Source organism: Pleurotus ostreatus (assembly GCF_014466165.1).
Source record: "Pleurotus ostreatus strain PC9 chromosome Unknown scaffold_11, whole genome shotgun sequence".
NCBI lineage: Eukaryota > Fungi > Basidiomycota > Agaricomycetes > Agaricales > Pleurotaceae > Pleurotus > Pleurotus ostreatus.
Window position 1 is genome coordinate 40,690 of NW_023503166.1, and position 13,510 is coordinate 54,199.

At 53.9% G+C, this 13,510-nt stretch overlaps 6 protein-coding genes across 6 annotated transcripts; 2 read left to right on the forward strand and 4 right to left on the reverse strand.

Annotated features, from left to right (window-relative positions):
• Nucleotides 1-753: 753 nt before the first annotated feature.
• On the reverse strand, nucleotides 754-2,243 carry PC9H_002320 (uncharacterized protein; the record flags this gene model as incomplete). The annotated part of the gene is made up of 7 exons (XM_036771961.1): nucleotides 754-837; nucleotides 894-1,011; nucleotides 1,066-1,309; nucleotides 1,360-1,449; nucleotides 1,491-1,511; nucleotides 1,568-2,009; nucleotides 2,070-2,243. 7 exons carry the CDS (start codon nucleotides 2,241-2,243, stop codon nucleotides 754-756), a joined length of 1,173 nt encoding a protein of 390 aa, XP_036625607.1.
• A 781-nt stretch (nucleotides 2,244-3,024) lies between these two features.
• PC9H_002321 (uncharacterized protein) lies at nucleotides 3,025-4,655 on the reverse strand (the record flags this gene model as incomplete). Its single annotated transcript, XM_036771962.1, has 2 exons — nucleotides 3,025-4,579; nucleotides 4,636-4,655. The coding sequence occupies 2 exons, from the start codon at nucleotides 4,653-4,655 to the stop codon at nucleotides 3,025-3,027; spliced, it is 1,575 nt and encodes a 524-aa protein (XP_036625608.1).
• Nucleotides 4,656-5,102: 447 nt separating this feature from the next.
• Nucleotides 5,103-5,661, reverse strand: PC9H_002322 (uncharacterized protein; the record flags this gene model as incomplete). The annotated part of the gene is made up of 4 exons (XM_036771963.1): nucleotides 5,103-5,143; nucleotides 5,202-5,240; nucleotides 5,305-5,484; nucleotides 5,541-5,661. 4 exons carry the CDS (start codon nucleotides 5,659-5,661, stop codon nucleotides 5,103-5,105), a joined length of 381 nt encoding a protein of 126 aa, XP_036625609.1.
• A 1,822-nt stretch (nucleotides 5,662-7,483) lies between these two features.
• Nucleotides 7,484-8,225, forward strand: PC9H_002323 (uncharacterized protein; the record flags this gene model as incomplete). The annotated part of the gene is made up of 4 exons (XM_036771964.1): nucleotides 7,484-7,586; nucleotides 7,657-7,763; nucleotides 7,827-8,008; nucleotides 8,066-8,225. The coding sequence occupies 4 exons, from the start codon at nucleotides 7,484-7,486 to the stop codon at nucleotides 8,223-8,225; spliced, it is 552 nt and encodes a 183-aa protein (XP_036625610.1).
• Nucleotides 8,226-10,005: 1,780 nt separating this feature from the next.
• PC9H_002324 (uncharacterized protein) lies at nucleotides 10,006-11,015 on the forward strand (the record flags this gene model as incomplete). The annotated part of the gene is made up of 3 exons (XM_036771965.1): nucleotides 10,006-10,054; nucleotides 10,109-10,764; nucleotides 10,827-11,015. 3 exons carry the CDS (start codon nucleotides 10,006-10,008, stop codon nucleotides 11,013-11,015), a joined length of 894 nt encoding a protein of 297 aa, XP_036625611.1.
• Nucleotides 11,016-11,799: 784 nt separating this feature from the next.
• On the reverse strand, nucleotides 11,800-13,109 carry PC9H_002325 (uncharacterized protein; the record flags this gene model as incomplete). The annotated part of the gene is made up of 6 exons (XM_036771966.1): nucleotides 11,800-12,044; nucleotides 12,130-12,297; nucleotides 12,348-12,644; nucleotides 12,698-12,756; nucleotides 12,803-13,026; nucleotides 13,080-13,109. 6 exons carry the CDS (start codon nucleotides 13,107-13,109, stop codon nucleotides 11,800-11,802), a joined length of 1,023 nt encoding a protein of 340 aa, XP_036625612.1.
• Nucleotides 13,110-13,510: the final 401 nt, after the last annotated feature.

Below are 13,510 nucleotides of genomic sequence, written 5' to 3' on the forward strand. Positions count from 1 at the left end.
CCGACAGTCGAGCAGAGGTATTCAACAAATGACCAATGCAATCGATGACTTGGCTCGTTGACGGACGACAAGGAAATGTTCGTCCTGTTCAAAGGATATAGCAAATCAGTAATTGTGCGACGCGAGGCGAAAGACAGGGAATAGATGAGAAAGAAGAAAGGGGCGCAGGACATACTTGAACTACACACAACCCCGGTCCTTCACTGCCCCGAACACGGCGTCGCTGAGCTCAGCATTGCGCATCTTCAGGTCCTTGACGACGGAATACGAGCCAGTCGGACTTGAAGTCGCGCTCGGTCACGTCACGTGCATTGTGACTTCGTCTTGGTTCAACCAGGTTGAAGTAGGTTGAAGTAGGTTGAAGTTCGACCTCTGGTCCTCTCCCTCAACTCAAATTTGGGCCGCAAAGGGCCACGCCTATCGCATTCATCGCCAATACGAAGATTTATCTTGAATCTACCAGATGTACGTCTCAATCTTGGAATCTTCGCTGTCAAAGGCGCACAAACAACGCCTCGCTTCTTCTACAACGTCCTCATGGGTGTTTGCTTTTTGATGTCAGACCATGGGACAATCATTAAAGTATCTTCAAGGAGTTCTAGCGTCCAGTATGGTCGATTATGACTGATTTCGTATTTATACAGAGATTCATGGATCACGAGACTCGTAACTCCAGAATCGACGATTAAGTATGATGCATGACCGACGACCATACAGCACGTAGAAGACCTCGATCTATATCAACCCAGCCAACTACCAGCCGCAAAGCCTCTCTCCTCCCTTCAGGTGCGAGAACTCGGCTTGTTCCCTGACATCCGCCTCGAGTTCATCAGACCACTGTAAATCCAACCATTAGTCGGTGCACAAGGACGGCGGAGCGAGAGAGAACATACACGGCCCTTCCCAACATCCTTGGCCCTTCCCCAGTCGATGAGAGTGGGATCGGTGGCAGCCATATCCCACAGAACGTTACCTGGCTGAACGTCCGTATGAAGGATACCGAACTGGTCCCTAAAAGCAGAGTCAGCGGCTGGACACGCTGATGACAACCCGGACGAGACATACACGTAGGCCCTGACCTCTCGGATGACCAGTTCGAGCTTCTCCTTGACCAGTGCCTCGCATTCTGCCACTTTATCCTGACCCGAGACTGGGTACAGCTGTTCTGCGAAGTTCGTGGCGTCAAGGCGGCTCTTGTCTGTCACACCACGGAATACGATGAAGTTATGCCCCTCGTATGTGCCTTCAGCTAACAGCTGGTCCACCTTCCCTAGCCACTTGGCCTCGTCTTCGAACGTCAAACCAGGTGCTGCGAACATCATCGTGAGCAAAGGTTTCGCAGCTAGGATTCCGACATACTTTTACCCGTCTTCGCATAGGCGGTCACCATCTGTTGATTGGTAGGATCAGGCCAGCCACCGTCAACCTTGTAAGTAATCGCCGAATTCCCTTGGTCCGGAACCTTCGTGATAGGACGCGCGTGACGCCACCAAGTGTCAACGAGTTTGTTTCTGCAGTACCGCGGTGTAAGCAAGATATGATGCGCAGAGAGAACACAAGACCGTACGACATGTCGTTGAGAACGCTCGTTTGGATTTCCCATTCGACTTGGCGCCACACTGATCGGCTGCAGGCTTCTGGCCAGGTTGTGTATTTGGTCGTTGTGGAGGCGGCGTGTTGGGTCTCTGAGCAGGAGGGGTGTTCGGCCTCGGTGCGGGCGCGTTAGGCCGTGGAGCGGGTTTATTGGGTCTCTGAACCGGCGGTGTGTTGGGCCTCGATGCAGGAGGTGTGTTGGGCCTTGAAACAGGTGCATTAGGCCGTGTGGGGGGAGGAGTGTTGGGTCTTGAGGCAGGTGCGTTATCAGGAGTGTTAGGCCGTGCGGGAGGAGTATTGGGTCTTGAAGCAGGTGCATTAGGGCGCGGGGCCGGTGGGGTGTTGGGCCTTGGCGCTGTCGCTGGTCTCGCTACTGGTTTCGGTGGCTTTCTGGCTTCTAACACGGCGGCACGGTACTAAAGTGCATTGATAATCAGATGGCGGCTCAGTGAATAGCAACGCGAAAAAAGACGTACGCGGTCCTCAACGTTGTAGCGCGGAATCATGTCTTCTGAGCCCCAATTGCGGACTTCGACGTCTTGATAAACGTCTCGCTCCATCATGTGCATGGGGGAGGGAGCTGGGGCTGCGAAAACGGCGATAGCGCAGGCCAGAAGCACAGAGGTGCACGACAATCGTCGGAATTGCATGGCTCTGGGGTCCTGGGGTCCTGGGGTCGTACGAGAAGTTGTGAGGAGTAAGGAAGACTGAGGGTAACTGTGGACCGGCCACGTTAGAGGTGAGAGGAGAAAGGGGGAGGAGAGACCAGCTGCTGAAGAATTCGGTAGCCCATTTGCTCCCTTTTATACATCGAACCACGAACATAAACATGAATGCGGTGGCGTGTTCTCGAGACATTATCGTTCGCCTGACATGCCGAAGCTGCGCAGAGATATATCAGATACCACGAAGGCAACAGCATAATCACATCTGCTTCCGTGGGGCGGCGACGAAAACATGTGTCTTGAGCATCATTCAATAAGTCAACATGTCCTGTTACTTATCCCTCGGTAGCTGATGGCTGACTTGGGTGACGAACTGGCGACGAATATATCATTTATCACATTCATATGGTCATTCCATTTTCTACTCTGGACAGAGAACCAACGCCGGGCTGTGTCTTACGTCAGTACCGCTGTTTTCCGTCAAGAACCAAAGTGATCGACGTATCCGGTCTTTATGTTGACGTGCGGATAAATGGACACTTTGACCGGCGATTCCGGGTCAGGACATCTTGACTACGGAAGACTTTGACTACGGAAGAGTTGGAGGACGAATAGTGAATGAAACGGGTCTTTGATAGCGCAGAACTCTAATACAAGCCCATGGGACATCAAGGAACCCAAACGGACGTTACATGTATTGATACAAACCCGACTGTAGAGCCGTAGAATCGCATGCGTTCAGCGAGAACTGGAGCCGCATGCGTCGCTAGTACCGACTCTGCACTGCCTGCAAAACGTACGCTGCATCCCGCGCGTCTTCGATATGTGTAAACACCGAATAGCACTCGCTGCCAAACCGCTGTTGTGTGTTGTACATCGTATCATCTGGACCCATACCCTGGACACACAGCGTCGTTGTCCGCCCCCGCCCATTCCTACCGACAAACATTGCCTGTGTGAGGTCGTCGTGTGTCTTGACCTGCAGCAGATGGTAGTCCCCTATGAACGGGAAGCGAAGTTCGGAGCCTGCCTGCGCTGCTGTGGTCGGGTTGAGCGAGGCGAAGGCGAGGAGGGTCTTTAGATCTGGGATGAAGGATGCAATCCGGGCAATGAGCTCCGGTGGGAGTCTGTCCATGTATGTCGCCTGAGGTGCATCGAGTCTGGGCTTGAACTGCCATTTGCTGAGGACTATCTCACTGAGGGCGTCGTTGTATCTCGGCGCGTACGCGAGGCGTAGTAATGCGGTGATCCCAGGAGTGGAAGGCGAGTCGGCAAATCGTGAGGGCAGGAATCGCAATGCAGGTGTATGTTGGAATGAACCAAGCTCGAATCGAACAATGACACAGTGGAAAACTGAGCATATGATGCCGTAGACAACACCGGGCTTGGAGGTTTGCTGAATACTGCGAACCATCCTTCCAACAGCTGCACGAAGATGTTCGTCGTGCTCCAAGTAGAAGCCCGCGCTGAAGCAGACATCCGGCTTCAACCACAGCATCTCCGCCCCATCCCCATCCCCCTGCTCCTCGATCCATTCCTCGCTCGAAAGCGCTACGTCAGGATGGAAGACCATGGGCAGAAATGCACGGAATACGAGAGACTTGGCCGTCGAGACGATATAGGGTGGGATTGTTGATGGCGCCAAGGGCGTTATCTGTGAGGCGAGGAGGGGGGAAACAAATTTGCGGCTGCGCATCAACACCCCTACGATGACCTCGTACAGACGAATGCACACGCGCTCGTCCGGGGAAGGCTCTTCGGCGACGCTCAGCAGCTCGTAAATATCGGTGCCGACGCTGGTCGATCCGCGGAGGGATTCATATGATGCCATGTCTGCGCTGAGTGGCTGCGGGGGAGCAGCGATCCTATACCTATGCCTAGATGGCACGCTCTCCGTCGTCGCAAAGTGGCCGTAGCTGTCTTCGCCCAGCACCTCGAGGAACACCTCCGCCGTCGGCATGCGATCTAGTCGGAATATCGGCATCCCATTCACCCAGAAGACCTCATCATCGAGGTCGATCTCATAGACGTACTCGATTAGCATATCTGGGTACGGCCGCTCCTCCGAGATCTTGACTTCTTCGATATCGAGGTCATCGTCATCGACGTGGTATCGTTCATCCTCGCCATCATCACTCTCTTCCTCGACCACGCCGGCACGCCGAAAAAGCCGCTCTAACAGCCCCCGCATTTTCTCGAGCCATTTTTTGTATGCAGACGGGTTGCGGGGGATGGTCTTCACCTTTTGGACGCCAAAGTTTTCGGGATAGGAGTCATAGTGGTTGTATCTTGCAACATACTTTGCCCGATGGCGATAGACACTGGTAAAACAAGTATATCAGGCTGGAACTTGATCAAGTTAGACGCGTGAGCGTACCAGTAGCCTCTGGTCCCCATCGTGCGATATCGTGAGTTGTGAGCAAGGTACTATCTCCTATTTGCATCTCTACCCACGCCACAAGCAAGATGAAGGCACGTTTTAGCTTACATGACATGATGGGCAGACGAATTTGGACGAATTGGTCTGTGCACAGGACCGGAAGCAGGAAAGGTGGAACAGAAGGTGGCTGACAGTTTCTACGGCCTTTGTATCCACGACACACGAGATTGGTCGAGGTTAAGCAGAGAGGCTCGTAAACCAGCGGTCTACTCAAGAATCATCAATCAAGATGTGTGTCGAGATCGGATCCACAATCGTTAAAGGACGTAAAAGTAGGGACCCGCCAGGACTTGAACTGAGCGACTGAGTCCTGACTAGTTGACACCAAAATGGCACGTCAAGGGGGCGATGGGTTGTCATAAACGGCTATGGGCGTATGGACATTCAAACAATTTTCATCTCTACTACTTTCCGCGCTTCATAGATTTTGTGGCGGCGGGGGTGGCTAGAAAAGGGGACTCTGATCACGTCTGAACGGACCTGGACTTGTAGTCGGTACTCACGCCAATTGGCATCTACCTCGGGCATTCTGTTGCGGGGTGCTAGAAATACATCACTATCAGCACGATCCCAGAAACCGCCAAGGCCCGCTGGTGATACACTCACGGAACTTCTTCTGACGGTCTGCCTCCAGCTTTCCCTCGAGATCATCCGCGTCGCGCAACATCTCCCCAAGCGTCTCCTGTATCTTCTGCACTTGTCCGAGATAGGTGTTGTAGTCGTACTTGCTCATGTTCTGCGCTTCGTACATGGCTCTGATAGTCGCCAGTTGAGTCTTCATGTCCTCTAACGAGTGAGTGATGGACTGTGAGATACGCAGCAATCGCACGGCTAGGTTGTACCTTGCCCGCCGTTGAATATATTGTTGTGATTCCCGTGACCGCCAGCGTTGCCCCCCATTTGGGAGGCTGCATAGAAATCACCCTGGATGTTGTGAGGATGAGGGGGTGGTTGGGAAGCCATTGTATCAGACAATCTGATGTCGAGGGGCCTGCAGTAGGTAGTTCCCTTGGTGGGGGGGGCTGCTCGCATTTATGCCCAACCTCCAAGCGCCGAGTCCCAAAGCCAGCGTTTGCAGATATCCCTAAAGGAGGGATTCATCTCGGTATGTTCAGGCGGTCGAGGGGCAGATTAGGGCTATACTTACGTTCGACATCTCAGACCATATCACGGCTCCCTTACATGCCGTAGTGATAGACGCCCCATTGACGGATGGAATCGAATCCGGGGGAAAAGGAAGCATCCACGTCTCCACGGAGGTGTAGTGTCCTCTAATGCCCGCATTGATATTCACCATTATAGGTGCTGCAGCGTGTGTCTGTGCCAGCTTCACAGTCTGAGAGTCGCCTCGCTCGCAAGGATCGTGGAATTATATGCAGTCAGAGCCTACAAGCCGCTAAACTTCGTACAGACGACCCGACACCATTGATAACAGATTGTGGAAGAGTTTGATGGCCAACAGGCCGCGCCCATCGGAGGGGAAGAGGCTCGACAGCAACTAGGAGGTTGAATAGCGATAGTGTCGTAAACGTCGACTGTCTGCTGACACAGAAAGAAGCCGGGTATGTGGAGCCCACTACACACGGTCTTTGACCGGGGGGAACACGATTGGGCGACGGGAGTATTGCCCCAGGAGCAGGGCGCCAGGGGGATTTGTGGGTTATGGCGCCTAACCAATGCTGTTAAATGTACATTTCTGGCGACCTGCTCGATTTCCATCCTCTCGCGCGGAAAGATACCGAGAATGAGAACGCGCTGCTGATACGGCGGCACAACGCCCGCGTCAATACTCGACGTTCCTTGCTTCCCAAATCCCGAGGCGGCGCGATGTCCTGAGATTGACCATATCTCACCGGCCGATATCCAATCGTCCTGTGCACGTCTAGACATGCGCTCACCAGCCTTGGATCCAGGCAAATAGCAAAGATACGTGTATATCGATATCACGGTTGGCTGGGCCGGGACATCGGATTGTGGGGTCATGGATGAGTGAATCGACGAGTGTGAAGGACCGGGCTGGAGACCAAGCACCACCAACGTGGATTCGCAACAATGGTGGGCTGCTAAAACTTGAGAAGGCGGATAGAAGTAGCTGTCGTAATGCAAAGGCGCTCATATCTGTAGAAGAGAGGAATAATCAGTGCGAGTCGAGGCGTTGAGAGTACAGAGGCACCCAACTGATACGGCATTGCCATAGCACAGCAAGCTGTTCGCTCGCGGCCGTTTTCCAGCTCTTCATATGTGAGTAGTTCCACCAAATATTGGATGTTCCCTGACGTTTCTGTGTGATACCGTTAGTGGAATTTCATTAAGGAGTCGCGTCAAAATGCCATCGAGATGGGTAAGGGGCACGGTCCGGTATGTCGAGGCCCGAGCGGACGGTATGTGCTGTGCGCCGTGCGTGCATCATGGTCGCAATGGATGTGGTTCACCATCTTCCAAGTCACCGTGACACCCGAATTCAGAACTGTCACTTCTTCGCATCGCACGTGATGTGACCAACCGCGTTTCCAAGCACGAGCTGTAACCGTGACGGTAGCGCGCCTTTCTTCTTCGTCCCATCCACCATCGTCGAATTGTCGTGATGTCGCTGCTGCCCCTCTCACCGCTACTTAACTCGCAACCGTCTGCCAGCACCTCTACCCCGAGCGCTTCTCGAACCCATCAACAATCGAACCTAAAGACAGCTTATGCCGCGTTGTCGCAAGAATCGGGAAGGCCTTGCACCTCCTGTCGATTGACTGTGACGCTGAACGCCAGCTCTGTATGCAATGCGTGCTCCTCTATGAAGAAGGCGCGGATCCGTGAAGAGAGAAAGAAGAGAAAATCCCTCCCCGGCCCCTCAACGACTCGGAAGTCGTTACCGATGGTGTCAACGGATATTGGTGGTAAGTTGCTCTGAGTGCCGAACATAGTTACAACTCCTGTTGATACGATGCGTTGATTGAGTTCGCATAGGTATCCCACAGAATGCAGTCGCAGTCGCATCCGCCCAGGCCCCGACTTCGGAATCCAGCGGCCACGTAAATAAAAAGGCCAAAATATCTTCGTCTTCCTCGATTACGGTACATGTCGTGTCCGCTGATCCGATGTCTTCCTTGTATCTCATGCCTCTGTGTACTCTGTAGCCAATCGACTGCATCTACCAGACCGACAAGGATCTCTTCGCACACCTACGACGCATCAAAGCGCGCCATAGACGGCAGTTCACTGGAACGTACTCCGTCATAGCTGACCCGAAGATACGTGCCTCCGAGTGTGTTGACAGTGTGTTCGATGCCCTTGCGCAGCATGCGGGCGTGCGAGGCTGGTACGTTGGATTTTCACATATATGCCCTCATTCAGTGTCTGACGCAGTCCCGAATAGGTTCAATATCGGTTATTCTACCGGTCCATTGGGTCATGGAAGCCAATACCTCTGTTCGTGTACTCAGACTTGCGGCGGCAAGATCGACGTCCGCGTGGACGAAGATAATACCCATCCCCTCTTCTCCGGACAGAAGATCACTGTAGAAATTAAACATTGAAGGAGACGGATTCCCGTGTTTGCGCTTTACATTACTTTCCTTGACCCCTTATACTTATACTAAAGTCTAATCTGCTTATGAATGCCGTAGGTACAACCAGTTACGCCTCGCCGACTACCGGACCGCCTACTCAGTATGCTCAGTATGTACTAACTCAGTTCTGTATTTCACGAATGGCTGGCTTCCTATAGTGTATCGTATACTCACCTTGTGTCCCGTTGTATCATGTCACCCGAATTCCGTCTTATCCCACCCCTCCTGCCTATCCACTGTTTAACCGAACGCCTACCACGCCGGAGTTTCGAACCGCGGCTATTCAGCACGATCTTTGTTACCCTGACCTTCGTCGCGGACCTCCCAGACCCTCGACTTTGTACGTCGATCATGATCGACATCAACATGATCTCAGATATGATTGTCCGTCTCCCCTCTTTCGCACTCCGTGACCCCACCCGCGGTATGTGTCTCCCCTTACAACTAACACTCATGCAATGCTTTCGAAAGCTCTCACCAGAGACACGCCGCCGCCGCCGCACCTGGGATTTTCAGAAGAATACTTAGTGGACGCCCGATATTCTGCTTACCAGGTTGCTACGTCTGAGAAGGAGGGAGAGGGAGGGAGAGGGCTATATGTACGAAGGGCAAGGAAAAGAGACACCAGGATAAGCGGGAACGCCCAGAAAGTATTCGGTCTGCCTCCAATCAGGTGGACTTGAGGTGGACGGGCATAGCTTCCCCAGTCGGCGGAGGTGTAGATTGCGAAGACGTGAACTGGCCGGACCTTGGCAGTTAGAACGGACAATCCCGGACGACCCCCGAAACAAGACCAGCACTGATTATACTAATTATAAACAGCGCCGCAGCCTCCTCTCACCTTTTTTCTGGCCGCTGATTCCTCTGGTCTGGGACGTTCCCGAAGTACGGAACGGACTTACTACCTAATCGTGTCCGTTACTCCAGACTTGGCTGACGACGAGAAAGTATTTCATACCCTTGTGTGATACCACTAAAGTACCGTGCACTCGACTCCTTCACATCCTGACATGCCGCTGATTCTCCGTTTAGAATCACCCTCTTCCACGGGCCGTTTCCATGGCACGGCCTGAGGAGGACTAGCCTGACCATTTCGGACCCTCCTCAACCTCAACAAAGGGCAGCCGAGAGCCGGGTGGCACTAACGGTCCCACCACCGCTTCTACGGAAAACTTCCGAAAGGCCACCCGGAGAGCGCCGCGGTGAAATGTTGTCCACTGTTCTATATGTTGGGATTCAGTCGACGAGGGCAAGAGACGTGCAAGGTCGGCCTGTAACTTCTGCGTGCTCTGCTGGAGTCAATCACCCGGCCTCGATGCTGAACAGTAACGATGGGCACGCACTGCGCTGCGCTGGGACCACCACGACTACTTGCTATAACAGGCTTGAAGAGTTTCGGAATTCAGGGCTGCCAACTTCCAAGAAAAGCAATTGGTATTATCTATTATCACAAAGGCGTGAAGGTCCAAAATTAGCAGGTATCGTCTCTGGGAGCGGTGTACTACTCCTGTTTGAATTACATTCTCTGTGACGGCCCATGGTCCCTGGAGCATCACTCAACGAACTGACCTCGTGTAGGGTGTAGGTCGGACTAGGTATTTTGTATATAACCCTCCTACGTCCCTCTTCCACTTTCATTCCTGGCATCCAACTCATCGTCCATATTCCATCCCCGCCTACGGATACGACGCGTCCACCCCCATCCCTATTCTTCGTCAATCCCCCCGCCGCCCATCCATTCAGCGCTATGTCCCGGACCTATTTCCCCGGCAGCCAAGCCCGATACAATTACTACTGTGCGTTCTTCCCGTGACCTCTGCCATGATTAGTCGCCTGACGTTGCCATACAGTCGCCCACGGGGAACATCCTCTAAAATATTCCGTCCTTTCGGAGGAGCTACTCGGCTGGCGGTGGCCGTCCCCCGACTCTCCTCCTTCTCGCACATCCAAGGCCCCGGACATGCTTGCTCCTCACGAATGTGCTGAGGCGCGCCCCTCGCACAGCGTCGTCCCGCACTCCCGGCCTGTGGCTCCGCGCAACTCGCCACCCAAGTCGCCCGGCCGCGCCTGCCCCAACGAGGACCCCAAACCCAATGCTGCAAACGAGCACGCACACACACCCCTCTCAGCCTCTACGTCACCCAATGCCGCTGCTTCACCTGTCCATAGAAACGCTTCAGCCCCCGCTCAAAACCCCAAGGATCTTGAGAACTTGGAAGTCAGCAAAGGTAAAGAAAACGTCGCTCAAGACTTAAGCTTAGACAAGCTCGTCGAAGGCGTCTCCGGATCCCACAAGGACGTGAATGAGCCTCCTCCATCGAGGAAGCGCAAGGTCATCCTCATCTTACCGAAAATCATCGACGCCAGCGCCCCCCATAAAGCTGGAGACGCCTTCGCCTCACCTCCCAGGAAAAGCAAGCGCGGACCCGCTGCCGCTGCCGATGGAAAGGGAAAGACGAAGAGAATCCGGCGAAAATACACGGATCGCGAAGACGACGACGGGGTGGTGAGCGCTCCCCCTTAGTTCTCAGTAATATGCCGGGGAGTTGACCTTCCCTCGGTGTGCAGAAATATAAGCAATGTAACCTCTGTGAAGAAGCCATATACAAGAGTCATAAGAAGCACGCCCCCGTCTGCGGTAAAGGTCTCCGAAATGGGGCGCCATCCCATGCCGACGCTGCAACAGATAGTAAGATTCAATGCTTCATACTTCATACCGTTGTCGAGCTTCTGACCAAATATTTTCATTCGCCGTAGATTAGAGAGCGCGCGACGATTGTGGTAATGCTCTGACGAGACACGAGGCGACCGTAGTAGCTCCCACCCCTCCTCCTGCTGTAGTGCTCGCCAACGAAGAATAACCGTTAATTCCGCGACATGCTGACTATCACCATCTCCGTACACCGACCAACACCCCACGCAATCTCTTCACTTCGGCGACATCCTATCATCTCGCTCTCGCTCTCGGCAATTATCTCAGGATCCAATTCACATTCACAATATCACTATATCTTGGAGGTATCTATACGGAATCTAATATTCATTCCTTATTCTTGCCTCGCAACGTCTTCTACATAACATAACATATCTCCAATACCTTTTCCTTGCAACGAATGAATGCGGTACCGCCGCCCAGATCAAGACGACCTTGTCTACCATTCGCCATTCCAAGCGCGCAGCCGTCCCATCCCATCTCTTTCAGCAAGGTAGGCCCTCCCTGAGCATACCAAATGCCACAGAGTTATTGCGAGGGTAAGCGTGATCGCCTCCCTCAAACGCTTTCAACGGCTGGGCGAGCAACACGGCGAAGACGTCGAAGGAACCTGGGGAGATCCGAGGCTCGAGGGCCCACGCACTGCGCAGCCGCTCCACCATCGGCCGTCAAGAAACACCCGGAAACACTGAGCCGGCGCAGTTTGACTCCAACAACAACTCCAGACATGGGCGTATAGATATAGCGTATAGATATATTGGAGGTGACGAGGCGCGTATGCGCCAGCGACGCGTGTACACGACATCCGACTGAATCAAAACCTTGTACCTAGTCCTCGTCCATCCTGTCCGCGATACCCTGAGACACATCTGTTATGCTCCGCGGCGGAGATGCAGCGGGCGACGACGCCGCAGACGAAGGCGCGCGTCCAGCCGTATTCCGCATCGGCGAAGGCGTCCTCGGCGCAGACACAGATCCATCCGTCGAGGCAGCGCCAGGCGACATCGATCGTCTAGCCTCGCGTTTCGAGCGCACGGACGCGTTCAGATGATCGCACTTGATGCACCGGAACTCTACACCGTCGCGTTTCGTCAGCATTTCAGCATTTGTCGCCGGGGCAGAAAAAGGACGAAGAACACAGTAGAACACAGTACTCACGGGCGTCTTCCCACATCGCCTCGGGCAGGAGGCCGTTGTGCTTGAAGCACTTCTCGCAGATGAGGGCGTAGCGAGACGAGGGCGGCGCCTGGTCGTCTGCGCCAAGCAGGGCGTCCGCGAGCTTGTCGTACCACTGCTTGCGCGTGGGTGTGGCGAGGAACGGCGGGGCTGGAGATGGGTTGTCAGTGGCAGAAAACGATGATGATGCGAGTACACACGAGAGAGGGTATTCAAGGCAGGGTGGATCAGCGCCGGAGGGCCAGGATTTCTCCCATTCGGTCCTGAAGTGATGGGGCGAGGAGGTGTTGCGATTCGAGCGTTATTGGGTGTCATGGGGGGCTGGCCCGAAGTGGGATTGAATCTCTGGCGAAGGCCCTGGGGAGGTTGCGGTGTGTTGAGTGGCGTCGCTTCATCGTACTTTGAGAGGAGATCGCGCGTAGAGTAGTAGTTTGTCTTTTTCTTTATCTCCTCCACTTTGGTCCGTTGCTGCTTGAGGAGATGCTGCAGCGTCTTCTCTGGGCCCCGGTAAGATCATGATGAAAGGAGTACAGACACAGTAGCTGCGCACCTTCGTTCGCTTCCTTTCGCGAATACCAAAGCTGGACTATCCGCCGGATAAAGAGCACTCTAGGTGACGATCAGCGTATGCAGTGATTTCGATGAAACAACGCACATCAATGGACCGACGACGACTGGTGCTAGGGCTACCCCGCGCGGGAGCGTAAGGGCCTGGAAATACCACAGGCAAACGTAGACGACATACGCTGCGGCGGTATATAGAGTCGAGCAAAGGGTCGAGCGGCGTTCTCGTAAGCGGATATCGGCGAGCTTCTGCTGGCGAGATTGAACGTCGCGTGAAAGAGTGGAAAGGATGGTTTCGTAGTCCTCCTCTTTGGACTGGTGATCAAGCGGTGAGCCATATGGAACGACGAGCACTCTAGATGATATACCTGTTTGAATAAGCGGAGCAAGAAGGACATCGTTGGGTGGACTAGGCAGAATGGTTTGGATACGCCCGAGGGCCGAGAAAGGGGACTGCAATGGAGGTACAAGGAGGAGATGTGCTGATTGTCAACGTGCGGGTGGCAAGTCTGACTCTCACGGTCAGTGATTTGTTCCCACGTCCAGTTGACGATTTCTCGCATGAGTTGGCGTGATATGCTACATATACTGGCGTCGCGGACTGTCCGTTTCCATCGTGGTTGAGGTTTCCTCGCCTCGCCTTTGTCAGATATCAGAGGGTTCATTCTCCCTACGGGACCCGGTGGAGGCCCGCTTAGCATCCTGGCTAGACGATTTCCCGCTGTCGACCTTGCAACAAGTTCGGCGATGGCGGATGCAAAACTTCGAGAGCCTCAAGATGGGTTCATAATGTTGCACC